General features: G+C 49.5%; 2 protein-coding genes across 2 annotated transcripts; both read left to right on the plus strand.

Moving 5' to 3' along the window:
* The first annotated feature begins 523 nt into the window (after positions 1-523).
* Positions 524-6,356, plus strand: LOC128378935 (serum response factor-like). Its single transcript, XM_053338524.1, has 8 exons — positions 524-1,095; positions 1,222-1,491; positions 1,894-2,050; positions 3,844-3,978; positions 4,376-4,477; positions 4,567-4,725; positions 4,865-4,944; positions 5,647-6,356. Exons 1-8 carry the CDS (start codon positions 817-819, stop codon positions 5,731-5,733), a joined length of 1,269 nt encoding a protein of 422 aa, XP_053194499.1. The 5' UTR covers positions 524-816; the 3' UTR covers positions 5,734-6,356.
* A 6,823-nt stretch (positions 6,357-13,179) lies between these two features.
* eif4a3 (eukaryotic translation initiation factor 4A3) lies at positions 13,180-26,783 on the plus strand. Its single transcript, XM_053338535.1, has 12 exons — positions 13,180-13,437; positions 16,051-16,123; positions 18,019-18,085; positions 21,306-21,368; positions 21,460-21,592; positions 22,214-22,294; positions 22,598-22,739; positions 23,811-23,949; positions 25,042-25,157; positions 25,250-25,357; positions 26,396-26,523; positions 26,656-26,783. The coding sequence occupies exons 1-12, from the start codon at positions 13,281-13,283 to the stop codon at positions 26,670-26,672; spliced, it is 1,224 nt and encodes a 407-aa protein (XP_053194510.1). The 5' UTR covers positions 13,180-13,280; the 3' UTR covers positions 26,673-26,783.
* The last annotated feature ends 1,143 nt before the right edge of the window (positions 26,784-27,926 follow it).

Here is a 27,926-nt window from a genome sequence, read left to right on the forward strand (position 1 = left end):
ACTGGAAACAACCCTAACCCTGTCCAGCTGTGACTTCACAATCACACACAAACACAATAAATTATATTCCTATAATATATCTCACTGGCTCACTTTTTACATGGGATAATCACCATGGTAACCAGGTGACTCTTCCTACAGGAGCCTTCTGGCATACATCTAAGCCCCCCCCCCCCCCCCCCCCCACACACACACACACACACACGTGTTAGTAGTTTCCGGATAAACCTGTGAAGGATGACCATATAAGGAGCGGCAGCGCCATAAAAGGAAGCGTGCTTCTTTATAAGGAGAAAAGTAGTCCGGTCGCTGGTATTAGTGCGCGCAGGCTGTGTTATCAGGGTCTAATTAGTGTAATAATTAATGTGGAACTAGTTCACGGATATTTTATGAGGAGATGTTTCCATATTTTTAAGATTACTGCGGAAATAAGACGTCCAGTATGTGGAACTATGTCTCAGAGCGGAGGGATATGTGGAGGTGCTGCTGGTCATTTCCTTATGTGGAGCGGAGGGATCTGGGGGGGCTTTGCTGCTAACTGTAGAAAAACAACTTTATAACTTTATTCTTTAATTGTATTCTGCTTCAGTCTGCGGAATAAATATCCGCCGCTGTTTCTTCGGCTGTTGTTCGGCTGCTCGGCGCCGTTCGGTGATTTCCGGAGAGCCGAACTTGTTGCTAAAGTAACTGCTAACTGGTTAGCTCGCTAGCTCCGTTAATCGCTCAGCTAGCCGCTCAGCTAGCCGCTCAACCCGGGCTGGGAGCTCGGAGCCCGGGGAGAGGCTGCCGCTCTGCCCGCCTCTAGCTCCGCCGGGGATGGGAACCAGAACCGGACCCGGACCGAACTCCGAGCCGGACGGAGGCTCCGACCCTGAGTCCGAGTCCGGGTCGGACGAGGACGCTGCGGGATCATGCGGGGACAGAAGAGGCGTGAAGCGGGAGAGGAGCGAGAGGGAAGTGGTGAGCACCGGGCTGCAGGGAGCCAGACCCGGGAAGAAGACGCGGGGCAGAGTGAAGATCAAGATGGAGTTCATCGATAATAAGCTGCGGAGGTACACGACGTTCAGCAAGAGGAAGACCGGCATCATGAAGAAGGTGAGCTCACCTGGCTCAGGTAACATGTGACCTGAGACCAGCTGGTTGATTTGATTAGTATGTTGTTATTATGGGATGTAACTCTGTTTGTAGTAACCATAACAACCCCCCCCCCCCCCCCCCCAGGCCTACGAGCTGTCCACCCTCACAGGTACGCAGGTGCTGCTGCTGGTGGCCAGTGAGACGGGGCACGTGTACACCTTCGCTACCAGGAAGCTGCAGCCGATGATCACGTCAGAAACAGGAAAGGCTCTGATCCAGACCTGCCTGAACTCCCCCGACTCGCCCCCCCGCTCCGACGCCGGCTCCGACCAGAGGATGAGCGCCACCGGCTTCGAGGAGACCGACCTCACCTACCAGGTGTCTGAGGCCGAGGGGGGGGGCGAGGGCGGCAAGGTAACACACCTGTAGTACACACCTGTAGTATACACCTGTAGTACACACCTGTAGTACACACCTGTAGTACACACCTGTAGTATACACCTGTAGTACACACCTGTAGTACACACCTGTAGTACACACCTGTAGTATACACCTGTAGTACACACCTGTAGTATACACCTGTAGTACACACCTGTAGTATACACCTGTAGTATACACCTGTAGTACACACCTGTAGTACACACCTGTAGTACTGATATTGATCAGTATTAATAGTTATCAGTATTAATAATAGGAGGATTGATAGGAGGACAGGGTTAACACTGATTGGGGGTTAAATGAGCCTCTCTGCCAGCTGTAGCAGAGGAGGCAGCTGATTGGCTGCTGAGTGTCAGGTGTGTTTACCTGTCTCTGCAGGATTTGATGAAACCGGGTTTCACCAGCAGCACGCAGGCCTCTTCCTCCTCTTCCTCCTCCTCTTCCTCCTGGCAGCCGTCCTCTGTGTCGTCCAATGGGACGCTGTTGAAGACGTCAGCTGGTGTAGTACTTCCTGGAGGCTTCACCTTAATGTCAGGTACACTTGTCACATGACCTGTCACTGCATCACATGACCTGCATCACATGACCTGCCACTGCATCACATGACCTGCCACTGCATCACATGACCTGTCACTGCATCACATGACCTGCCACTGCATCACATGACCTGTCACTGCATCACATGACCTGCATCACATGACCTGCATCACATGACCTGCCACTGCATCACATGACCTGCATCACATGACCTGCCACTGCATCACATGACCTGCCACTGCATCACATGACCTGCCACTGCATCACATGACTTGTCACTGCATCACGTGACTTGTCACTGCATCACGTGACCTGCCACTGCATCACGTGACCTGCCACTGCATCACGTGACTTGTCACTGCATCACGTGACCTGTCACTGCATCACATGACCTGCCACTGCATCACATGACCTGTCACTGCATCACGTGACCTGCCACTGCATCACGTGACCTGCCACTGCATCACATGACCTGCATCACATGACCTGTCACTGCATCGCTTGACCTGCCACTGCATCACATGACCTGTCACTGCATCACATGACCTGTCACTGTATCACGTGACCTGCCACTGCATCACATGACTTGTCACTGCATCACATGACCTGCATCACATGACCTGCCACTGCATCACATGACCTGCCACTGCATCACATGACTTGTCACTGCATCACGTGACCTGCCACTGCATCACGTGACCTGCCACTGCATCACATGACCTGCATCACATGACCTGTCACTGCATCGCATGACCTGCCACTGCATCACATGACCTGCATCACGTGACCTGCCACTGCATCACGTGACCTGCCACTGCATCACATGACCTGCATCACATGACCTGTCACTGCATCACGTGACCTGCCACTGCATCACATGACCTGCCACTGCATCACATGACCTGCCACTGCATCACATGACCTGACCTGCCACTGCATCACATGATCTGAGACTGCATCACATGACCTGCATCACATGACCTGCCACTGCATCGCATGACCTGACCTGCCACTGCATCACATGACCTGTCACTGCATCACGTGACCTGCCACTGCATCACATGACCTGCCACTGCATCGCATGACCTGTCACTGCATCACATGACCTGACCTGCCACTGCATCACATGACCTGTCACTGCATCACATGACCTGCCACTGCATCACATGACCTGCCACTGCATCACATGACCTGCCACTGCATCACATGACCTGCCACTGCATCACATGACCTGCCACTGCATCACGTGACCTGCCACTGCATCACATGACCTGCCACTGCATCACATGACCTGTCACTGCATCACATGACCTGTCACTGCATCACATGACCTGCCACTGCATCACATGACCTGTCACTGCATCACATGACCTGCCACTGCATCACATGACCTGACCTGCCACTGCATCACATGACCTGCCACTGCATCACATGACCTGCCACTGCATCACATGACCTGTCACTGCATCACATGACCTGTCACTGCATCACATGACCTGTCACTGCATCACATGACCTGAGACTGCATCACATGACCTGCATCACATGACCTGCCACTGCATCACGTGACCTGCCACTGCATCACGTGACCTGCCACTGCATCACATGACCTGCCACTGCATCACGTGACCTGCCACTGCATCACGTGATCTGAGACTGCATCACATGATCTGAGACTGCATCACATGACCTGCATCACATGACCTGTCACTGCATCACGTGATCTGAGACTGCATCACATGATCTGAGACTGCATCACATGACCTGTGGCTCATGCTCACCTGTCCACAGGTGCGTCTCTGCCCCCCGGCACTCACACCATCCCCCTCAGCCAGCTGCAGGCCCCCGGCCCCCCCACCACCCTGCACGGCCCCCCCTCACAGCCAACCACACTGCTCCGTCTCCCGGCAACCGTGTCACTGTCAGGTCAGTGTGTGTTATTGTGTGTGTGTTATTGTGTGTGTGTGTGTGTTATTGTGTGTGTGTGTGTGTGTGTTACTGTGTGTGTGTGTGTGTGTGTGTGTTACTGTGTGTGTGTGTGTGTGTGTGTGTTACTGTGTGTGTGTGTGTGTGTGTGTGTGTGTGTTACTGTGTGTGTGTGTGTGTGTGTTATTGTGTGTGTGTGTGTGTGTGTTATTGTGTGTGTGTGTGTGTTATTGTGTGTGTGTGTGTGTGTTATTGTGCGTGTGTGTGTGTGTTACTGTGTGTGTGTGCGTTACTGTGTGTGTGTGTGTGTGTGTGTGTGTGTGTGTGTGTGTGTGTGTGATAAAAGGTAACAGTAGTGATCAGTGATCGATGATGGTGATTGGTTGTACCTGATCAGGGGGCGGAGTCTCTCAGCAGCTGCAGACCATCCAGGTTCAGGCCAGCAGTCAGACGTCCACCAATCAGAGCAGCTCAGAGATTCACAGCCCCGCCCCCACAGGTAGGAACATAACCCCGCCCCCAAACCGGTCACCTGAGGGTTAGGGTTATGATGATGATGATGATGATGATGATGACCTGTCTCTGCAGCCGCTCTTCCTGCTTCCTCCTCCTCCTCCTCGGTGGGTCACATGATGTACCCCGGCGGCCACACGGTCATGTACGCCACGCCCACGACGTCGCTAGGCGACGGAAGCCTCGTCCTCAACACCTTCTCCTCCACAGGCCACGGCCAGTCACATGACCCAGGTAATTACCCCCCCCCCCCCATAACCCTAACCCTAACCCCCCCACCCCCGAGTCACTACATTACCCCCCCATAACCCTAACCCCCCCACCCCCCACCCCCCGAGTTACTACACAGACTCACATGTTCTTTGTCTTTCAGCTTCAGTCTCGCAGGTCTTCCTCACATCTCTTCCTCCGGTCGGTGCTCAGATCCCCGTTTCTGCCGTTCAGCTGCATCCGGTAAACTATTACTAGGGTTAGGAAGGGTAACCCTATTACTGCTGGTAGGGTAACCCTGTTACTGCTGGTAGGGTAACCCTATTACTGCTGGTAGGGTAACCCTGTTACTGCTGGTAGGGTAACCCTGTTACTGCTGGTAGGGTAACCTTATTATTACTGGTAGGGTAACCCCATTACTGCTGGTAGGGTAACCCTATTACTGCTGGTAGGGTAACCCTATTACTGCTGGTAGGGTAACCCTATTACTGCTGGTAGGGTAACCTTATTACTGCTGGTAGGGTAACCCCATTACTGCTGGTAGGGTAACCTTATTATTACTGCTGGTAGGGTAACCTTATTATTACTGGTAGGGTAACCCTATTCCTGCTGGTAGGGTAACCCTGTTACTGCTGGTAGGGTAACCCTGTTACTGCTGGTAGGGTAACCCTATTACTGCTGGTAGGGTAACCCTGTTACTGCTGGTAGGGTAACCCTGTTACTGCTGGTAGGGTAACCTTATTATTATTGGTAGGGTAACCCTATTCCTGCTGGTAGGGTAACCTTATTACTGCTGGTAGGGTAACCTTATTACTGCTGGTAGGGTAACCTTATTACTGCTGGTAGGGTAACCCTGTTACTGCTGGTAGGGTAACCCTATTATTACTACTACTAGTGATCCTACTGATATGAGAGTAACAGTATCTTGTGTCTTTGTGTTTTTAGATGGTCATCAGTCAGCAGAGCAGCAGCAGTAATCTGGCAGAGCTGCAGGTCGTCAGTCTGGACGTCCACCAAGCAAAAGATGACTGAAGGTCACATGACCCGCACGCCACCATGTTCACCATCTGCTGGTCACATGACCCGCACGCCACCATGTTCACCATCTGCTGGTTACGCTTCAAGATATAAAAAAACAAAGTGCCAAACCCGAGGAGTGGCTCATTAAAGGCTCACGTGACCTGATCAGAGTTATTGATCTGCCTCACTGACAATCATGCAGCCAAAGGTCTGTGGTGTGTTCAGGGACACTCATAAGGAGACAAACCTGCACTCTGAGAAGAACTGACGATGATAATGAAGGAAGAATATGACCTTAACCCAGCGAAGCTGTCATTTACAGACCGACCCTGAACTGCTCATTTACAGACTGACCCTGAACTGAGCGAAGCTGTCATTTACAGACCGACCCTGAACTGAGCGAAGCTGTCATTTACAGACCGACCCTGAACTGAGCGAAGCTGTCATTTACAGACCGACCCTGAACTGCTCATTTACAGACCGACCCTGAACTGAGCGAAGCTGTCATTTACAGACCGACCCTGAACTGCTCATTTACAGACCGACCCTGAACTGTTGGACTCTCTGACTGACAGCTGCAGTTTGAACTTTGACCCCTCAGCGTCATGTTTTCATGTACATATATTTCTATACTCTGTGATGTCATCAGTTATTGTTTGTTAGTCTGAAATTAATAAAATCACTTTTGGAGAGAAAAGTTCATTTGGTTTGAGAACATGATTATTCCATAAACCCTAAAACCCTAAAACCCTGTTAACATAAAACAGTATCAGTGTTATCACTATCTATCAATCTATCTATCCTATCACTTCTATCACTTCTATCACTATCATTAACATTTAAACATCAAACCCTAACCCTACCCCTCACTATCACTACTACCCCTCACTATCACTACTACCCCTCACTACTACCCCTCACTATCACTACTACCCCTCACTATCACTAATACCCCTCACTATCACTACTACCCCTCACTATCACTACTACCCCTCACTACTACCCCTCACTATCACTACTACCCCTCATGAACACTATCACTACTACCCCTCACTATCACTACTACCCCTCACTATCACTACTACCCCTCACTATCACTACTACCCCTCACTACTACCCCTCACTATCACTACTACCCCTCACTATCACTACTACCCCTCACTATCACTACTACCCCTCACTATCACTACTACCCCTCACTACCACTACTACCCCTCACTATCACTACTACCCCTCACTATCACTACTACCCCTCACTATCACTACTACCCCTCACTACTACCCCTCACTATCACTACTACCCCTCACTATCACTACTACCCCTCACTATCACTACTACCCCTCACTACTACCCCTCACTATCACTACTACCCCTCATGAACACTATCACTACTACCCCTCACTATCACTACTACCCCTCACTACTACCCCTCACTATCACTACTACCCCTCACTATCACTACTACCCCTCACTATCACTACTACCCCTCACTACTACCCCTCACTATCACTACTACCCCTCACTATCACTACTACCCCTCACTACTACCCCTCACTATCACTACTACCCCTCACTATCACTACTACCCCTCACTACTACCCCTCACTATCACTACTACCCCTCACTATCACTACTACCCCTCACTATCACTACTACCCCTCACTATCACTACTACCCCTCACTACTACCCCTCACTATCACTACTACCCCTCACTACTACCCCTCACTATCACTACTACCCCTCACTATCACTACTACCCCTCACTATCACTACTACCCCTCACTACTACCCCTCACTATCACTACTACCCCTCACTATCACTACTACCCCTCATGAACACAATCACTTCTACCCCTCACTATCACTACTACCCCTCACTATCACTACTACCCCTCACTATCACTACTACCCCTCACTATCACTACTACCCCTAACTATCACTACTACCCCTCGCTATCACTACTACCCCTCACTATCACTACTACCCCTCACTACTACCCCTCACTATCACTACTACCCCTCACTACTACCCCTCACTATCACTACTACCCCTCATGAACACTATCACTACTACCCCTCACTATCACTACTACCCCTCACTATCACTACTACCCCTCACTATCACTACTACCCCTCACTATCACTACTACCCCTCACTACTACCCCTCACTATCACTACTACCCCTCACTACTACCCCTCACTATCACTACTACCCCTCACTATCACTACTACCCCTCACTATCACTACTACCCCTCACTACTACCCCTCACTATCACTACTACCCCTCACTATCACTACTACCCCTCATGAACACAATCACTTCTACCCCTCACTATCACTACTACCCCTCACTATCACTACTACCCCTCACTATCACTACTACCCCTCACTATCACTACTACCCCTAACTATCACTACTACCCCTCGCTATCACTACTACCCCTCACTATCACTACTACCCCTCACTACTACCCCTCACTATCACTACTACCCCTCACTACTACCCCTCACTATCACTACTACCCCTCATGAACACTATCACTACTACCCCTCACTATCACTACTACCCCTCACTATCACTACTACCCCTCACTACTACCCCTCACTATCACTACTACCCCTCACTACTACCCCTCACTATCACTACTACCCCTCACTATCACTACTACCCCTCATGAACACTATCACTACTACCCCTCACTATCACTACTACCCCTCACTATCACTACTACCCCTCACTATCACTACTACCCCTCACTACTACCCCTCACTATCACTACTACCCCTCACTACTACCCCTCACTACTACCCCTCACTATCACTACTACCCCTCACTACTACCCCTCACTATCACTACTACCCCTCATGAACACTATCACTACTACCCCTCACTATCACTACTACCCCTCACTATCACTACTACCCCTCACTATCACTACTACCCCTCACTATCACTACTACCCCTCACTACTACCCCTCACTATCACTACTACCCCTCACTATCACTACTACCCCTCACTACTACCCCTCACTATCACTACTACCCCTCACTACTACCCCTCACTATCACTACTACCCCTCATGAACACTATCACTACTACCCCTCACTATCACTACTACCCCTCACTATCACTACTACCCCTCACTACTACCCCTCACTACTACCCCTCACTATCACTACTACCCCTCACTATCACTACTACCCCTCATGAACACTATCACTACTACCCCTCACTACTACCCCTCACTATCACTACTACCCCTCACTATCACTACTACCCCTCACTATCACTACTACCCCTCATGAACACAATCACTACTACCCCTCACTATCACTACTACCCCTCACTATCACTACTACCCCTCACTACTACCCCTCACTATCACTACTACCCCTCACTACTACCCCTCACTATCACTACTACCCCTCACTACTACCCCTCACTACTACCCCTCACTATCACTACTACCCCTCACTACTACCCCTCACTACTACCCCTCACTATCACTACTACCCCTCACTATCACTACTACCCCTCACTATCACTACTACCCCTCACTACTACCCCTCACTACTACCCCTCACTATCACTACTACCCCTCATGAACACTATCACTACTACCCCTCACTATCACTACTACCCCTCATGAACACTATCACTACTACCCCTCACTATCACTACTACCCCTCACTATCACTACTACCCCTCACTATCACTACTACCCCTCACTACTACCCCTCACTATCACTACTACCCCTCACTACTACCCCTCACTATCACTACTACCCCTCACTATCACTACTACCCCTCACTATCACTACTACCCCTCATGAACACTATCACTACTACCCCTCACTATCACTACTACCCCTCATGAACACAATCACTACTACCCCTCACTATCACTACTACCCCTCACTATCACTACTACCACTCACTATCACTACTACCCCTCACTATCACTACTACCCCTCACTATCACTACTACCCCTAACTATCACTACTACCCCTCGCTATCACTACTACCCCTCACTACTACCCCTCACTGTCACTACTACCCCTCATGAACACTATCACTACTACCCCTCACTATCACTACTACCCCTCACTATCACTACTACCCCTCACTATCACTACTACCCCTCATGAACACTATCACTACTACCCCTCACTACTACCCCTCACTATCACTACTACCCCTCACTATCACTACTACCCCTCACTATCACTACTACCCCTCACTACTACCCCTCACTATCACTACTACCCCTCACTATCACTACTACCCCTCACTACTACCCCTCACTACTACCCCTCACTATCACTACTACCCCTCACTATCACTACTACCCCTCATGAACACTATCACTACTACCCCTCACTATCACTACTACCCCTCACTATCACTACTACCCCTCACTATCACTACTACCCCTCATGAACACTATCACTACTACCCCTCACTACTACCCCTCACTATCACTACTACCCCTCACTATCACTACTACCCCTCACTATCACTACTACCCCTCACTACTACCCCTCACTATCACTACTACCCCTCACTATCACTACTACCCCTCACTACTACCCCTCACTATCACTACTACCCCTCACTATCACTACTACCCCTCACTATCACTACTACCCCTCACTACTACCCCTCACTATCACTACTACCCCTCACTATCACTACTACCCCTCACTACTACCCCTCACTATCACTACTACCCCTCACTACTACCCCTCACTATCACTACTACCCCTCACTATCACTACTACCCCTCACTATCACTACTACCCCTCACTATCACTACTACCCCTCATGAACACTATCACTACTACCCCTCACTATCACTACTACCCCTCATGAACACAATCACTACTACCCCTCACTATCACTACTACCCCTCACTATCACTACTACCCCTCACTATCACTACTACCCCTCACTATCACTACTACCCCTCATGAACACAATCACTACTACCCCTCACTATCACTACTACCCCTCACTATCACTACTACCCCTCACTACTACCCCTCACTATCACTACTACCCCTCACTACTACCCCTCACTATCACTACTACCCCTCACTACTACCCCTCACTATCACTACTACCCCTCACTATCACTACTACCCCTCATGAACACTATCACTACTACCCCTCACTACTACCCCTCACTATCACTACTACCCCTCACTATCACTACTACCCCTCACTATCACTACTACCCCTCACTACTACCCCTCACTATCACTACTACCCCTCACTATCACTACTACCCCTCACTACTACCCCTCACTATCACTACTACCCCTCACTATCACTACTACCCCTCACTATCACTACTACCCCTCACTACTACCCCTCACTATCACTACTACCCCTCACTATCACTACTACCCCTCACTACTACCCCTCACTATCACTACTACCCCTCACTATCACTACTACCCCTCACTATCACTACTACCCCTCACTATCACTACTATCGGGGTCGAGTGTGCTGTGAGCTGGGCGGCAGCTGAAGGCGGGGACCTTGGCGGTCCGACCCTCGGCTGCAGAAGCTAGCTCTAGGGACGTGGAGCGTCACCTCTCTGGCGGGGAAGGAGCCTGAGCTGGTGGTCGGCCTCACCTCGACGCACAGCAAGGGCTCTGGAACCAGTCTGGAACCAGTCTGGAACCAGTCTGGAACCAGTCTGGAACCAGTCTGGAACCAGTCTCCTCCAGAGGGGTTGGACTCTCGTCCACTCTGGAGTTGCCACTGGTGTCAGGCGCCGGGCGGGGGTGGCAATACTTATTGCCCCCCGGCTTGGTGCCTGTACGTTGGAGTTTACCCCGGTAGACGAGAGGGTGGCCTCCCTCCGCCTTCGGGTGGGGGGGCGGATCCTGACTGTTGTCTGTGCCTATGGTCCGAACAGCAGCTCAGAGTATCCACCCTTCTTGGACTCCTTGGAGGGGGGGCTGGAGAGTCTCCCTCTGGGGATTCCCTCGTTCTGCTGGGGGACTTCAACGCCCACGTTGGCACCGACAGTGAGACCTGGAGGGGTGTGATTGGGAGGAACGCCCCCCCCCCGATCTGAACCCGAGCGGTGTTCTGTTATTGGACTTCTGTGCTGGTCACAGGTTGTCCATAATGAACACCATGTTCAAGCATAAGGGGGGGGGGGGGGGGTCCATATGTGCACTTGGCACCAGGACACCCTAGGCCGCAGTTCCATGATTGACTTTGTAGTCGTGTCGTCGGACTTGCGGCCGCATGTCTTGGACACTCGGGTGAAGAGAGGGGCGGAGCTGTCAACTGATCACCACCTGGTGGTGAGTTGGCTCCGATGGTGGGGGAGGATGATGTGGTCCTGTTGGCTTCATCAGACCGTGACCTCCAACTCTCACTGGATCGGTTCGCAGCTGAGTGTGAAGCGGCCGGGATGAGAATCAGCACCTCCAAACCCGAGTCCATGGTCCTCAACCGGAAAAGGGTGGAGTGCACTCTCCGGGTCGGGGATGAGATCCTGCCCCAAGTGGAGGAGTTGAAGTACCTCGGGGTCTTGTTCACAGTGAGGGAAGGATGGAGCATGAGACCGACAGGCGGATCGGTGCGATGTCTGCAGTAATGTGGACTCTGCACAGATCCGTCGTGGTGAAGAGAGAGCTGAGCCGAAAGGTTCCTACCCTCACCTCTGGTCATGAGCTTTGGGTTCCTACCCTCACCTCTGGTCATGAGCTTTGGGTTCCTACCCTCACCTCTGGTCATGAGCTTTGGGTTCCTACCCTCACCTCTGGTCATGAGCTTTGGGTTCCTACCCTCACCTCTGGTCATGAGCTTTGGGTTCCTACCCTCACCTCTGGTCATGAGCTTTGGGTCGTGACCCAAAGAACAAGATGGCGGGTACAAGCGGCTGAAATGAGCTTCCTCCGTAGGCTGGCTGGGCTCTCCCTTAGAGATAGGGTGAGAAGCTCGGTCATCCGGGAGGAGCTCGGAGTAGACCCGCTGCTCCTCCACGTTGAGAGGAGCCAGATGAGGAGGCTCGGGCATCTAGTCAGGATGCCTCCCGGACGCCTCCCTGGTGAGGTGTTCAGGGCCCGTCCCACCGGTAGGAGACCCAGGACACGCTGGAGAGACTATGTCTCTCGGCTGGCCTGGGAACGCCTCGGGGTCCCCCGGGAAGAGCTGGACGAAGTGGCTGGGGAGAGGGAAGTCTGGGCTTCCTGCTTAGGCTGCTGCCCCCCCGAGACCCGACCAGGAGGAGAGGAAGAGGACGGTACGGTAACACATTATAACATTACAACATTATAACATTATAACATTATAACATTATAATATTATAACATTACAACATTACAACATTACAACATTACAACACTATCACTATTATCATTTTTTGGAGGATTTTGATGTTACCGGTTTGTCAACCGGATGTGACGTCGTCACGGCGTCGCTTACCTCGTGCGTCACCGGTAGATCGCGTGCGCTTTGCTCCAGACCTCGCGGACAGTCTCCAGCTTCCCGGTAATTTAACGTATTTAACGGCTTCGAGTCCCGGTAATGATGGCTGCAGCGGGGCCGCAGGGCAGGAAAAGGCTCCTGAAGGAGGAGGACATGACCAAGGTGGAGTTTGAGACCAGCGAGGAGGTGGATGTTACCCCCACCTTTGATACCATGGGCCTGCGCGAGGACCTGCTGCGGGGCATCTACGCCTACGGTAGGCCCAAATATACCCTAGCACCCCTAATATATACCCCTAATATATACCCTGTATATATATATATACCCCTAATATATACCCCTAATCCTGCTGCGGGGCATTCACGCCTACGGTAGGCCCCAAATATACCCTAACTGTTATATACAGAGAGTTAGCTTTAGCTCTAGAGCTAACAGTTAGCTTTAGCTCTGGAGCTAACAGTTAGCTTTAGCTCTGGAGTTAACTTTCCATCATCTCTCAGCTGTACGGAGGTTCAGCTAGCTCAGACAGAGGAGCAGCTAACGTTAGCCTCTGTTTACAGAGAGTCTACTACTTTATTCCTCCTCTCTGTTCTACTGCAGGAATACTACTACTTTATTCCTCCTCTCTGTTCTACTGCAGGAATACTACTACTTTATTCCTCCTCTCTGTTCTACAGGAATACTACTACTTTATTCCTCCTCTCTGTTCTACTGCAGGAATACTACTACTTTATTCCTCCTCTCTGTTCTACTGCAGGAATACTACTACTTTATTCCTCCTCTCTGTTCTACTGCAGGAATACTACTACTTTATTCCTCCTCTCTGTTCTACTACAGGAATACTACTACTTTATTCCTCCTCTCTGTTCTACTGCAGGAATACTACTACTTTATTCCTCCTCTCTGTTCTACTGCAGGAATACTACTACTTTATTCCTCCTCTCTGTTCTACTGTAGGAATACTACTACTTTATTCCTCCTCTCTGTTCTACAGGAATACTACTACTTTATTCCTCCTCTCTGTTCTACAGGAATACTACTACTTTATTCCTCCTCTCTGTTCTACTGCAGGAATACTACTACTTTATTCCTCCTCTCTGTTCTACTGCAGGAATACTACTACTTTATTCCTCCTCTCTGTTCTACAGGAATACTACTACTTTATTCCTCCTCTCTGTTCTACAGGAATACTACTACTTTATTCCTCCTCTCTGTTCTACTGCAGGAATACTACTACTTTATTCCTCCTCTCTGTTCTACTGCAGGAATACTACTACTTTATTCCTCCTCTCTGTTCTACAGGAATACTACTACTTTATTCCTCCTCTCTGTTCTACTGCAGGAATACTACTACTTTATTCCTCCTCTCTGTTCTACAGGAATACTACTACTTTATTCCTCCTCTCTGTTCTACAGGAATACTACTACTTTATTCCTCCTCTCTGTTCTACTACAGGAATACTACTACTTTATTCCTCCTCTCTGTTCTACTACAGGAATACTACTACTTTATTCCTCCTCTCTGTTCTACAGGAATACTACTACTTTATTCCTCCTCTCTGTTCTACTGCAGGAATACTACTACTTTATTCCTCCTCTCTGTTCTACTACAGGAATACTACTACTTTATTCCTCCTCTCTGTTCTACTGCAGGAATACTACTACTTTATTCCTCCTCTCTGTTCTACTGCAGGAATACTACTACTTTATTCCTCCTCTCTGTTCTACAGGAATACTACTACTTTATTCCTCCTCTCTGTTCTACTGCAGGAATACTACTACTTTATTCCTCCTCTCTGTTCTACTACAGGAATACTACTACTTTATTCCTCCTCTCTGTTCTACTACAGGAATACTACTACTTTATTCCTCCTCTCTGTTCTACAGGAATACTACTACTTTATTCCTCCTCTCTGTTCTACTGCAGGAATACTACTACTTTATTCCTCCTCTCTGTTCTACTGCAGGAATACTACTACTTTATTCCTCCTCTCTGTTCTACTGCAGGAATACTACTACTTTATTCCTCCTCTCTGTTCTACTGCAGGAATACTACTACTTTATTCCTCCTCTCTGTTCTACAGGAATACTACTACTTTATTCCTCCTCTCTGTTCTACTGCAGGAATACTACTACTTTATTCCTCCTCTCTGTTCTACTGCAGGAATACTACTACTTTATTCCTCCTCTCTGTTCTACTACAGGAATACTACTACTTTATTCCTCCTCTCTGTTCTACAGGAATACTACTACTTTATTCCTCCTCTCTGTTCTACTACAGGAATACTACTACTTTATTCCTCCTCTCTGTTCTACAGGAATACTACTACTTTATTCCTCCTCTCTGTTCTACTGCAGGAATACTACTACTTTATTCCTCCTCTCTGTTCTACTGCAGGAATACTACTACTTTATTCCTCCTCTCTGTTCTACTGCAGGAATACTACTACTTTATTCCTCCTCTCTGTTCTACTGCAGGAATACTACTACTTTATTCCTCCTCTCTGTTCTACTGCAGGAATACTACTACTTTATTCCTCCTCTCTGTTCTACAGGAATACTACTACTTTATTCCTCCTCTCTGTTCTACTGCAGGAATACTACTACTTTATTCCTCCTCTCTGTTCTACTGGAATACTACTACTTTATTCCTCCTCTCTGTTCTACTGCAGGAATACTACTACTTTATTCCTCCTCTCTGTTCTACTGCAGGAATACTACTACTTTATTCCTCCTCTCTGTTCTACTGCAGGAATACTACTACTTTATTCCTCCTCTCTGTTCTACCAGCAGTTAGCAGCTAGAACCTGATGATGTTCTCCGAGTGGAACCAGAACGATTCTTTGAGCTGAGTCTTTGTGTGTTTCAGGTTTTGAGAAGCCGTCAGCGATCCAGCAGAGAGCCATCAAACAGATCATTAAAGGCCGTGATGTCATCGCTCAGTAAGAACCCAGAACCTCCACCCTGTTCCTCCACCCTGTTCCTTCACCCTGTTCCTTCACCCTGTTCCTTCACCCTGTTCCTCCACCCTGTTCCTCCACCCTGTTCCTTCACCCTGTTCCTCCACTCTGTCCCTCACCCTGTTCCTCACTGTGTTCCTCCACTCTGTCCCTCACCCTGTTCCTCCACCCTGTTCCTCCACCCTGTTCCTCATTGTTCCTCCACTCTGTTCCTCACCCTGTTCCTCCACCCTGTTCCTTCACCCTGCTCCTCCACCCTGTTCCTCCACCCTGTTCCTCCACCTTGTTCCTCAGTGTTCCTCCACTCTGTTCCTCACCCTGTTCCTCCACCTTGTTCCTCAGTGTTCCTCCACCCTGTTCCTTCACCCTGCTCCTCCACCCTGTTCCTCCACCCTGTTCCTTAGCCCTGTTCCTCCACCCTGTTCCTCTACCCTGTTCCTTCACCCTGTTCCTCCACTCTGTCCCTCACCCTGTTCCTCCACCCTGTTCCTCCACCCTGTCCCTCACCCTGTTCCTCCACTCTGTTCCTTCACCCTGTTCCTCCAGCTGTTCCTCACCCTGTTGCTCCACCCTGTTCCTTCACCCTGTTCCTTCACCCTGTTCCTCCACCCTGTTCCTCCAGCTGTTTCTCTCTCTGTTCCTTCACCCTGCTCCTCCACCCTGTTCCTCCACCCTGTTCCTCCACCGTGTTCCTTCACTCTGTTCCTCCAGCTGTTTCTCTCTCTGTTCCTCACCCTGTTCCTTCACTCTGTTCCTTCACTCTGTTCCTCCACCCTGTTCCTCCACCGTGTTCCTTCACCCTGCTCCTCCACCCTGTTCCTCTCTCTGTTCCTCACCCTGCTCCTCCACCCTGTTCCTCTCTCTGTTCCTCCACCCTGTTCCTCACAGTGTTCCTTCACCCTGTTCCTCCACCCTGTTCCTCCACCCTGTTCCTCACTGTGTTCCTCACCCTGTTCCTCCACCCTGTTCCTCCAGCTGTTCCTCACCCTGTTCCTCACAGTGTTCTTTCACCCTGTTCCTCCACCCTGTTCCTTCACCCTGTTCCTCACAGTGTTCCTCCACCCTGTTCCTTCACCCTGTTCCTCACTGTGTTCCTCACCCTGTTGCTCCACCCTGTTCCTCCACCCTGTTCCTCCACCCTGTTCCTCTCTCTGTTCCTCACCCTGCTCCTCCACCCTGTTCCTCCACCCTGTTCCTCTCTCTGTTCCTCCACCCTGTTCCTCACAGTGTTCCTTCACCCTGTTCCTCCAGCTGTTCCTTCACCCTGTTCCTCCACCCTGTTCCTCTCTCTGTTCCTCCACCCTGTTCCTCACAGTGTTCCTTCACCCTGTTCCTCCAGCTGTTCCTTCACCCTGTTCCTCACTGTGTTCCTCCACCCTGTTCCTTCACTGTGTTCCTCACCCTGTTCCTCACTGTGTTCCTCCACCCTGTTCCTCACTGTGTTCCTCCACCCTGTTCCTCACTGTGTTCCTCCACTCTGTTCCTCCACTCTGTTCCTCCACCCTGTTCCTCCACCCTGTTCCTCCAGCTGTTCCTCACCCTGTTCCTCACTGTGTTCCTCCACCCTGTTCCTCCACCCTGTTCCTCCACCCTGTTCCTCTCTCTGTTCCTCTCTCTGTTCCTCCACCCTGTTCCTCACAGTGTTCCTTCACCCTGTTCCTCCACCCTGTTCCTCCAGCTGTTCCTTCACCCTGTTCCTCACAGTGTTCCTCCACCCTGTTCCTCCACCCTGTTCCTCACTGTGTTCCTCCACCCTGTTCCTCACTGTGTTCCTCACCCTGTTCCTCACTGTTCCTCCACCCTGTTCCTCACTGTGTTCCTCCACTCTGTTCCTCCACCCTGTTCCTCACCCTGTTAATGTTCTCTGATCACCGCAGGTCTCAGTCTGGAACTGGAAAGACAGCCACGTTCTGCGTGTCTGTGCTGCAGTGTCTGGACATCCAGGTCAGTGTCTGCTCACATAGAACATAGGAACAGTTTATAGAACGTAGGGACAGTTTATGGAACGTAGGAACAGTTTATAGAACATAGGGACAGTTTATAGAACATAGGGACAGTCTATAGAACGTAGGGACAGTTAATAGAACGCAGGGACAGTTAATAGAACGTAGGGACAGTTTATGGAACGTAGGGACAGTCTATAGAACGTAGGGACAGTTAATAGAACGTAGGGACAGTTTATGGAACGTAGGGACAGTTTATAGAACGTAGGGACAGTTTATGGAACGTAGGGACAGTTTATAGAACGCAGGGACAGTTTATAGAACGTAGGGACAGTTTATAGAACGTAGGGACAGTCTATGGAACGTAGGGACAGTCTATAGAACGTAGGGACAGTCTATAGAACGCAGGGACAGTTAATAGAACGCAGGGACAGTTAATAGAACGCAGGGACAGTTAATAGAACGCAGGGACAGTTTATAGAACGTAGGGACAGTTTATAGAACGTAGGGACAGTATATAGAACGTAGGGACAGTCTATAGAACGTAGGGACAGTTTATAGAACGCAGGGACAGTTTATAGAACGCAGGGACAGTTAATAGAACGCAGGGACAGTTAATAGAACGTAGGGACAGTTTATAGAACGTAGGGACAGTCTATAGAACGTAGGGACAGTTTATAGAACGCAGGGACAGTTTATAGAACGTAGGGACAGTTAATAGAACGCAGGGACAGTTAATAGAACGCAGGGACAGTTTATAGAACGTAGGGACAGTTAATAGAACGTAGGGACAGTTAATAGAACGTAGGGACAGTTAATAGAACGCAGGGACAGTTTATGGAACGTAGGGACAGTTTATAGAACGTAGGGACAGTTTATGGAACGTAGGGACAGTTTATAGAACGCAGGGACAGTTAATAGAACGCAGGGACAGTTTATAGAACGTAGGGACAGTCTATAGAACGTAGGGACAGTCTATAGAACGCAGGGACAGTTTATAGAACGTAGGGACAGTCTATGGAACGTAGGGACAGTCTATAGAACGTAGGGACAGTTTATAGAACGTAGGGACAGTTTATAGAACGTAGGGACAGTCTATAGAACGCAGGGACAGTCTATAGAACGTAGGGACAGTTTATAGAACGTAGGGACAGTCTATAGAACGTAGGGACAGTTTATAGAACGCAGGGACAGTTTATGGAACGTAGGGACAGTCTATAGAACGTAGGGACAGTTTATAGAACGCAGGGACAGTCTATAGAACGTAGGGACAGTCTATAGAACGCAGGGACAGTTTATGGAACGTAGGGACAGTTTATAGAACGTAGGGACAGTTTATAGAACGCAGGGACAGTTTATAGAACGTAGGGACAGTTTATAGAACGCAGGGACAGTCTATAGAACGTAGGGACAGTCTATAGAACGTAGGGACAGTTTACAGAACGTAGGGACAGTTTACAGAACGTAGGGACAGTTTATAGAACGTAGGGACAGTTTATAGAACGTAGGGACAGTTTATAGAACGTAGGGACAGTTTACAGAACGTAGGGACAGTTTACAGAACGTAGGGACAGTTTACGGAATGTAGGGACAGTTTATGGAATGTAGGGACAGTTAATAGAACGTAGGGACAGTTTATAGAATGTAGGGACAGTTAATAGAACGTAGGGACAGTTTATAGAACGTAGGGACAGTTTATAGAACGTAGGGACAGTCTATAGAACGCAGGGACAGTTTATAGAACGTAGGGACAGTTTATAGAACGTAGGGACAGTTTATAGAACGCAGGGACAGTTTATGGAACGCAGGGACAGTCTATAGAACGTAGGGACAGTTTATAGAACGTAGGGACAGTTTATAGAACGTAGGGACAGTCTATAGAACGTAGGGACAGTCTATAGAACGTAGGGACAGTTTATAGAACGTAGGGACAGTTTATAGAACGTAGGGACAGTCTATAGAACGTAGGGACAGTTTATGGAACGTAGGGACAGTCTATAGAACGTAGGGACAGTCTATAGAACGTAGGGACAGTTTACAGAACGTAGGGACAGTCTATAGAACGTAGGGACAGTTTATGGAACGTAGGGACAGTCTATAGAACGTAGGGACAGTCTATAGAACGTAGGGACAGTTTATGGAACGTAGGGACAGTCTATAGAACGTAGGGACAGTCTATAGAACGTAGGGACAGTTTACAGAACGTAGGGACAGTGTATAGAACGTAGGGACAGTCTATAGAACGTAGGGACAGTTTATGGAACGTAGGGACAGTCTATAGAACGTAGGGACAGTTTATAGAACGTAGGGACAGTTTATAGAACGCAGGGACAGTCTATAGAACGTAGGGACAGTTTATAGAACGTAGGGACAGTTTATGGAACGTAGGGACAGTCTATAGAACGTAGGGACAGTCTATAGAACGTAGGGACAGTTTATAGAACGTAGGGACAGTTTATGGAACGTAGGGACAGTCTATAGAACGTAGGGACAGTTTATGGAACGTAGGGACAGTTTATAGAACGCAGGGACAGTTTATAGAACGTAGGGACAGTTTATAGAACGTAGGGACAGTCTATGGAACGTAGGGACAGTCTATAGAACGTAGGGACAGTTTATGGAACGTAGGGACAGTCTATAGAACGTAGGTACAGTTAATAGAACGTAGGGACAGTTAATAGAACGTAGGGACAGTTTATAGAACGTAGGGACAGTTTATAGAACGTAGGGACAGTCTATAGAACGTAGGGACAGTTAATAGAACGTAGGGACAGTTAATAGAACGTAGGGACAGTTTATAGAACGTAGGGACAGTTTATAGAACGTAGGGACAGTCTATAGAACGTAGGGACAGTTTATAGAACGTAGGGACAGTTTATAGAACGTAGGGACAGTTTATAGAACGTAGGGACAGTTTATGGAACGTAGGGACAGTTTATGGAACGTAGGGACAGTTTATGGAACGTAGGGACAGTCTATAGAACGCAGGAACAGTTTTTTTATGTAGTGATGATGTCATGCTGATGTAATGATGATGTCATGCTGATTTAATGATGATGTCATGCTGATGTGTTGATGATGTCATGCTGATGTAATAATGTCATGCTGATGTGTTGATGATGTCATGCTGATGTAATGATGATGTCATGCTGATATGATGATGTCATGCTGATGTGTTGATGATGTCATGCTGATGTGTTGATGATGTCATGCCCCTGCAGGTGAGGGAGACTCAGGCTCTGATTCTTGCTCCAACCAGAGAGCTGGCAGGACAGATCCAGAAGGTAAGTCCCGCCCCCATGGTCAGTGATCTGGGCTGTGATTGGCTGTGCTGTGATTGGCTGTGCTGTGAGTGATCTGGGCTGTGATTGGCAGGTGCTGCTGGCGCTGGGGGACTACATGAACGTCCAATGCCACGCCTGCATCGGAGGGACCAACGTGGGCGAGGACATCAGGAAGTTGGACTACGGCCAGCACGTCGTCTCCGGGACGCCCGGCCGCGTGTTCGGTGAGTCACGTGACTTCCTGCTGGGCTCCACGGCAACCGACAGGAAGTCAGACACAAACCTCAAAGAGCATCCCGTTAACTTTCACAATAAAATGCTGCAGGACTTCCTGTCCGTTAACTTTCACAATAAAATGCTGCAGGACTTCCTGTCCGTTAACTTTCACAATAAAATGCTGCAGGACTTCCTGTCCGTTAACTTTCACAATAAAATGCTGCAGGACTTCCTGTCTGTTAACTTTCACAATAAAATGCTGCAGGACTTCCTGTCCGTTAACTTTCACAATAAAATGCTGCAGGACTTCCTGTCCGTTAACTTTCACAATAAAATGCTGCAGGACTTCCTGTCCTGGGTTAGGGTTAGTAAAGTAATAAATGTGTTCTGCGGGGGGGGGGGGGGGGGGTGTGTTGTTAACCACCCGGCCTCCTTCTCTGCTACCAAACGCTGTGGGCGTGGCCTCCGAGCCCGCTGAAGCCCCGCCCCCTACCAATCATGAAGCCCCGCCCCCTACCAATCAGTTTATGCTAATCAGCATTTATGACCTATTAAACGTGTGAGCTGAGAGCTGATTGGTCGGCCTCTGACTGAGCTGAGAGCTGATTGGTCGGCTGCTGTTTCCTCAGATATGATTCGCCGTCGCAGTCTGAGGACGAGAGCCATTAAGATGCTGGTTCTGGACGAAGCCGACGAGATGCTGAACAAAGGTGAGCCCCCCCCCCCCCCCCCCCCCGCTGTGATGTCACCTAACCCCCCCCCCCCCGCTGTGATGTCACCTGACCCTCCCCCCGCTGTGATGTCACAGGCTGGACAGATTAATATGAACAGTGTCTGTGTCTCTGTGTGTGTGTGTATTAATGTGTGTGTGTGTGTGTGTGTGTGTGTGTGTGTGTGTGTATTAATGTGTGTGTGTGTGTGTGTGTATTAATGTGTGTGTGTGTGTGTGTGTATTAATGTGTGTGTGTGTGTGTGTGTGTGTGTGTGTATTAATGTGTGTGTGTGTGTCTCAGGCTTCAAGGAGCAGATCTATGATGTGTACCGGTACCTTCCTCCGGCCACTCAGGTGGTTCTGATCAGCGCCACGCTGCCGCACGAGATCCTGGAGATGACCAACAAGTTCATGACCGACCCGATCCGCATCCTGGTCAAACGGTGAGTCCAGAACCCTCCAGAACCCTAACCCTGGAACCCTCCAGAACCCTAACCCTGGAACCCTCCAGAACCCTAACCCTGGAACCCCCCAGAACCCTAACCCTGGAACCCCCCAGAACCCTAACCCTGGAACCCTCCAGAACCCTAACCCTGGAACCCTCCAGAACCCTAACCCTGGAACCCTCCAGAACCCTAACCCTGGAACCCTCCAGAACCCTAACCCTAACCCTGGAACCCCCCAGAACCCTAACCCTGGAACCCTCCAGAACCCTAACCCTGGAACCCTCCAGAACCCTAACCCTGGAACCCTCCAGAACCCTAACCCTGGAACCCCCCAGAACCCTAACCCTGGAACCCTCCAGAACCCTAACCCTGGAACCCTCCAGAACCCTAACCCTGGAACCCTCCAGAACCCTAACCCTGGAACCCTCCAGAACCCTAACCCTAACCCTGGAACCCCCCAGAACCCTAACCCTGGAACCCCCCAGAACCCTAACCCTGGAACCCTCCAGAACCCTAACCCTGGAACCCTCCAGAACCCTAACCCTGGAACCCCCCAGAACCCTAACCCTGGAACCCTAACCCTGGAACCCTCCAGAACCCTAACCCTGGAACCCTCCAGAACCCTAACCCTGGAACCCTCCAGAACCCTAACCCTGGAACCCTCCAGAACCCCCAGAACCCTAACCCTGGAACCCTCCAGAACCCTAACCCTGGAACCCTCCAGAACCCTAACCCTGGAACCCTCCAGAACCCCCAGAACCCTAACCCTGGAACCCTCCAGAACCCTAACCCTGGAACCCTCCAGAACCCTAACCCTGGAACCCTCCAGAACCCTAACCCTGGAACCCTCCAGAACCCCCAGAACCCTAACCCTGGAACCCTCCAGAACCCTAACCCTGGAACCCTCCAGAACCCCCAGAACCCTAACCCTGGAACCCTCCAGAACCCTAACCCTGGAACCCTCCAGAACACCTCTAGACATGTAAACTAACTCTCTCTCTCTCTCTCTCTCTGTCTGTCTCCCCCCCCCCCCTCTCTCTCTCCCCCCCCCCCCCCCCCCCCCTGCAGTGATGAGTTGACTCTGGAGGGTATAAAGCAGTTCTTCGTGGCGGTGGAGAGAGAGGAGTGGAAGTTTGACACGCTGTGTGATCTGTACGACACTCTGACGATTACCCAGGCCGTCATCTTCTGCAACACCAAGAGAAAGGTAACATGCTACATGCTACATGCTACACGCTACATGCTACATGCTACATGCTACATACATACACCCTAATCCTTCTGCAACACCAAGAGAAAGGTAACATGCTACATGCTACACGCTACATGCTAACCCAACACCAAGAGAAAGGTAACACGCTACATGCTACACGCTACACGCTAACCCTTCTGCAACACCAAGAGAAAGGTAACATGCTACATGCTACATGCTACACGCTACATGCTACACGCTACACCAAGAGAAAGGTAACATGCTACATGCTACATGCTAACCCAACACCAAGAGAAAGGTAACATGCTACATGCTACAAGCTACATACCTGTGTGACATGCGTGTGCGTGTCTAACGTGCGTGTGTAACGTGCGTGTGCATGTGTAACGTGCATGTGTAACGTGCGTGTGCATGTGTAACGTGCATGTCTAACGTGCGTGTGCGTGTCTAACGTGCGTGTGCGTGCTGCAGGTGGACTGGCTCACGGAGAAGATGCGTGTGTGTGTGTAACGTGCGTGTGTGTAACGTGCATGTCTAACGTGCGTGTGCGTGCTGCAGGTGGACTGGCTCACGGAGAAGATGCGTGTGTGTGTGTGTCTAACGTGCGTGTGTGTAACGTGCATGTCTAACGTGCGTGTGCGTGCTGCAGGTGGACTGGCTCACGGAGATGTGTGTGTGTGTAACGTGCGTGTCTAACGTGCGTGTCTAACGTGCGTGTCTAACGTGCGTGTGCGTGCTGCAGGTGGACTGGCTCACGGAGAAGATGCGTGTGTGTGTGTGTCTAACGTGCGTGTGCATGTGTAACGTGCATGTGTAACGTGCGTGTCTAACGTGCGTGTGCGTGTGTGTAACGTGCGTGTGTGTGCGTGTCTAACGTGCGTGTGCGTGTCTAACGTGCACGTGTGTGTGCTGCAGGTGGACTGGCTCACGGAGAAGATGCGTGTGTGTGTGTGTGTGTGTGTAATGTGCGTGTGCGTGTCTAACGTGCGTGTCTAACGTGCGTGTGCGTGTCTAACGTGCGTGTCTAACGTACGTGCGTGTGCATGTGTAACGTGCGTGTGTGTAACGTGCACGTGTGTGCTGCAGGTGGACTGGCTCACGGAGAAGATGCGTGAGGCGAACTTCACGGTGTCGTCGATGCACGGAGACATGCCTCAGAAAGAGAGAGAGTCCATCATGAAGGAGTTCCGGTCAGGAGCCAGGTGAGCTACATGCTACATGCTACATGCTACCTCATGATGTCACGTTACTCTGACATCATAGTGACATCATAGTGACATCACTCTCTCCTCAGCCGTGTTCTGATCTCGACGGATGTTTGGGCGCGAGGGTTAGACGTTCCTCAGGTGTCTCTGATCATCAACTACGACCTGCCGAACAACAGAGAGCTGTACATACACAGGTACGTATCCCTCCACACCAACTAGTCCCTGTACGTATCCCTCCACACCAACTAGTCCCTGTACGTATCCCTCCACACCAACTAGTCCCTGTACGTATCCCTCCACACCAACTAGTCCCTGTACGTATCCCTCCACACCAACTAGTCCCCTCCACACCAACTAGTCCCTGTACGTATCCCTCCACACCAACTAGTCCCCTCCACACCAACTAGTCCCTGTACATATCCCTCCACACCAACTAGTCCCTGTACGTATCCCTCCACACCAACTAGTCCCTGTACGTATCCCTCCACACCAACTAGTCCCCTCCACACCAACTAGTCCCTGTACGTATCCCTCCACACCAACTAGTCCCCTCCACACCAACTAGTCCCTGTACGTATCCGTCCACACCAACTAGTCCCTGTACGTATCCCTCCACACCACCTAGTCCCTGTACGTATCCCTCCACACCAACTAGTCCCTGTACGTATCCCTCCACACCAACTAGTCCCTGTACGTATCCCTCCACACCAACTAGTCCCTGTACGTATCCCTCCACACCAACTAGTCCCTGTACGTATCCCTCCACACCAACTAGTCCCCTCCACACCAACTAGTCCCTGTACGTATCCCTCCACACCAACTAGTCCCCTCCACACCAACTAGTCCCTGTACGTATCCGTCCACACCAACTAGTCCCTGTACGTATCCCTCCACACCACCTAGTCCCTGTACGTATCCCTCCACACCAACTAGTCCCTGTACGTATCCCTCCACACCAACTAGTCCCTGTACGTATCCCTCCACACCACCTAGTCCCTGTACGTATCCCTCCACACCAAATAGTCCCTGTACGTATCCCTCCACACCAACTAGTCCCTGTACGTATCCCTCCACACCAACTAGTCCCTGTACGTATCCCTCCACACCAACTAGTCCCCTCCACACCAACTAGTCCCTGTACGTATCCCTCCACACCAACTAGTCCCTGTACAGGTATGAGTAAAAGGGTTAGGGTTAGAATATGAGTTTGACCTCTGACCTCTGTGCTCCAGGATTGGTCGGTCCGGGCGTTACGGTCGTAAGGGCGTGGCGATTAACTTTGTGAAGAACGACGACATCAGGATCCTGCGAGACATCGAGCAGTATTACTCCACCCAGATCGACGAGATGCCCATGAACGGTACGATGATGTCACTGATTACGATGATGTCACTGATTACGATGATGTCGCTGATTACGATGATGTCGCTGATTACGATGATGTCACTGATTACGATGATGTCACTGATGGTTGATTATTGATTGTTTGCAGTGGCTGATCTGATCTGAAGACGCCGGAGTCCCGCCCCCTCACTTCCTGTTTCCTGTTTTTACTTTTTATTAGTTTTTGAGTTTTTTTGTTTGTTAAGATTTTTGTAAATAAAGTTTTTTGGTTCCTCAGTTTGTTTTTTTCTCTTCTCAATAAGGTTCTAGTCTCACAGGGTTCTAGATCAATAAGGTTCTAGTCTCATAGGGTTCTAGATGTAAACAAAGGTTCTAGTCTTACAGGGTTCTAGATCAATAAGGTTCTAGTCTTACAGGGTTCTAGATCAATAAGGTTCTAGTCTTACAGGGTTCTAGACCAAAAAGGTTCTAGTCTTACAGGGTTCTAGTCTTACAGGGTTCTAGACCAATAAGGTTCCAGTCTTACAGGGTTATAGATCAATAAGGTTCTAGTCTTACAGGGTTCCAGATGTAAACAAAGGTTCTAGTCTTACAGGGTTCTAGATGTAAACAAAGGTTCTAGTCTTACAGGGTTCTAGATGTAAACAAAGGTTCTAGTCTTACAGGGTTCTAGACCAAGAAGGTTCTAGTCTTACAGGGTTCTAGATGTAAACAAAGGTTCTAGTCTTACAGGGTTCTAGATCAATAAGGTTCTAGTCTTACAGGGTTCTAGATCAATAAGGTTCTAGTCTTACAGGGTTCTAGACCAAAAAGGTTCTAGTCTTACAGGGTTCTAGTCTTACAGGGTTCTAGACCAATAAGGTTCCAGTCTTACAGGGTTATAGATCAATAAGGTTCTAGTCTTACAGGGTTCCAGATGTAAACAAAGGTTCTAGTCTTACAGGGTTCTAGATGTAAACAAAGGTTCTAGTCTTACAGGGTTCTAGATGTAAACAAAGGTTCTAGTCTTACAGGGTTCTAGACCAAGAAGGTTCTAGTCTTACAGGGTTCTAGATGTAAACAAAGGTTCTAGTCTTACAGGGTTCTAGATCGATAATCATCAATACCGATCTGTTAAATCAGGGTTCTAGATATAATACATCCATGATACACAGATAAGGGTCTAGTCTTAAATAAAGGTTCTACTCATAAACAAAGGTTCTAGTCTTACAGGGTTCTAGATCAATAAGGTTCTAGTCTTACAGGGTTCTAGATCAATAAAATTCTAGCCTTACAGGGTTCTAGATCAATAAGGTTCCAGTCTTACAGGGTTCTAGACCAATAAGGTTCCAGTCTTACAGGGTTCTAGACCAATAAAGTTCCAGTCTTACAGGGTTCTAGACCAATAAGGTTCCAGTCTTACAGGGTTGAAACCCAAAG

The sequence above is a fragment of the Scomber japonicus genome, chromosome 2 (assembly GCF_027409825.1).
Source record: "Scomber japonicus isolate fScoJap1 chromosome 2, fScoJap1.pri, whole genome shotgun sequence".
NCBI classification, from domain to species: domain Eukaryota; kingdom Metazoa; phylum Chordata; class Actinopteri; order Scombriformes; family Scombridae; genus Scomber; species Scomber japonicus.

Excerpts from the sequence above, each read along its gene's own strand:
- LOC128378935 (XM_053338524.1), top strand. The coding sequence starts at position 817 with ATGGGAACCAGAACCGGACCCGGACCGAACTCCGAGCCGGACGGAGGC. Across the intron at positions 2,051-3,843 it reads AGGCTTCACCTTAATGTCAG|GTGCGTCTCTGCCCCCCGGC; the intron begins GTACACTTGTCA and ends ACCTGTCCACAG. Across the intron at positions 4,478-4,566 it reads TCACAGCCCCGCCCCCACAG|CCGCTCTTCCTGCTTCCTCC; the intron begins GTAGGAACATAA and ends CTGTCTCTGCAG.
- eif4a3 (XM_053338535.1), top strand. The coding sequence starts at position 13,281 with ATGATGGCTGCAGCGGGGCCGCAGGGCAGGAAAAGGCTCCTGAAGGAG. Across the intron at positions 21,593-22,213 it reads GACGCCCGGCCGCGTGTTCG|ATATGATTCGCCGTCGCAGT; the intron begins GTGAGTCACGTG and ends CTGTTTCCTCAG. Across the intron at positions 22,740-23,810 it reads ATCCGCATCCTGGTCAAACG|TGATGAGTTGACTCTGGAGG; the intron begins GTGAGTCCAGAA and ends CCCCCCCTGCAG.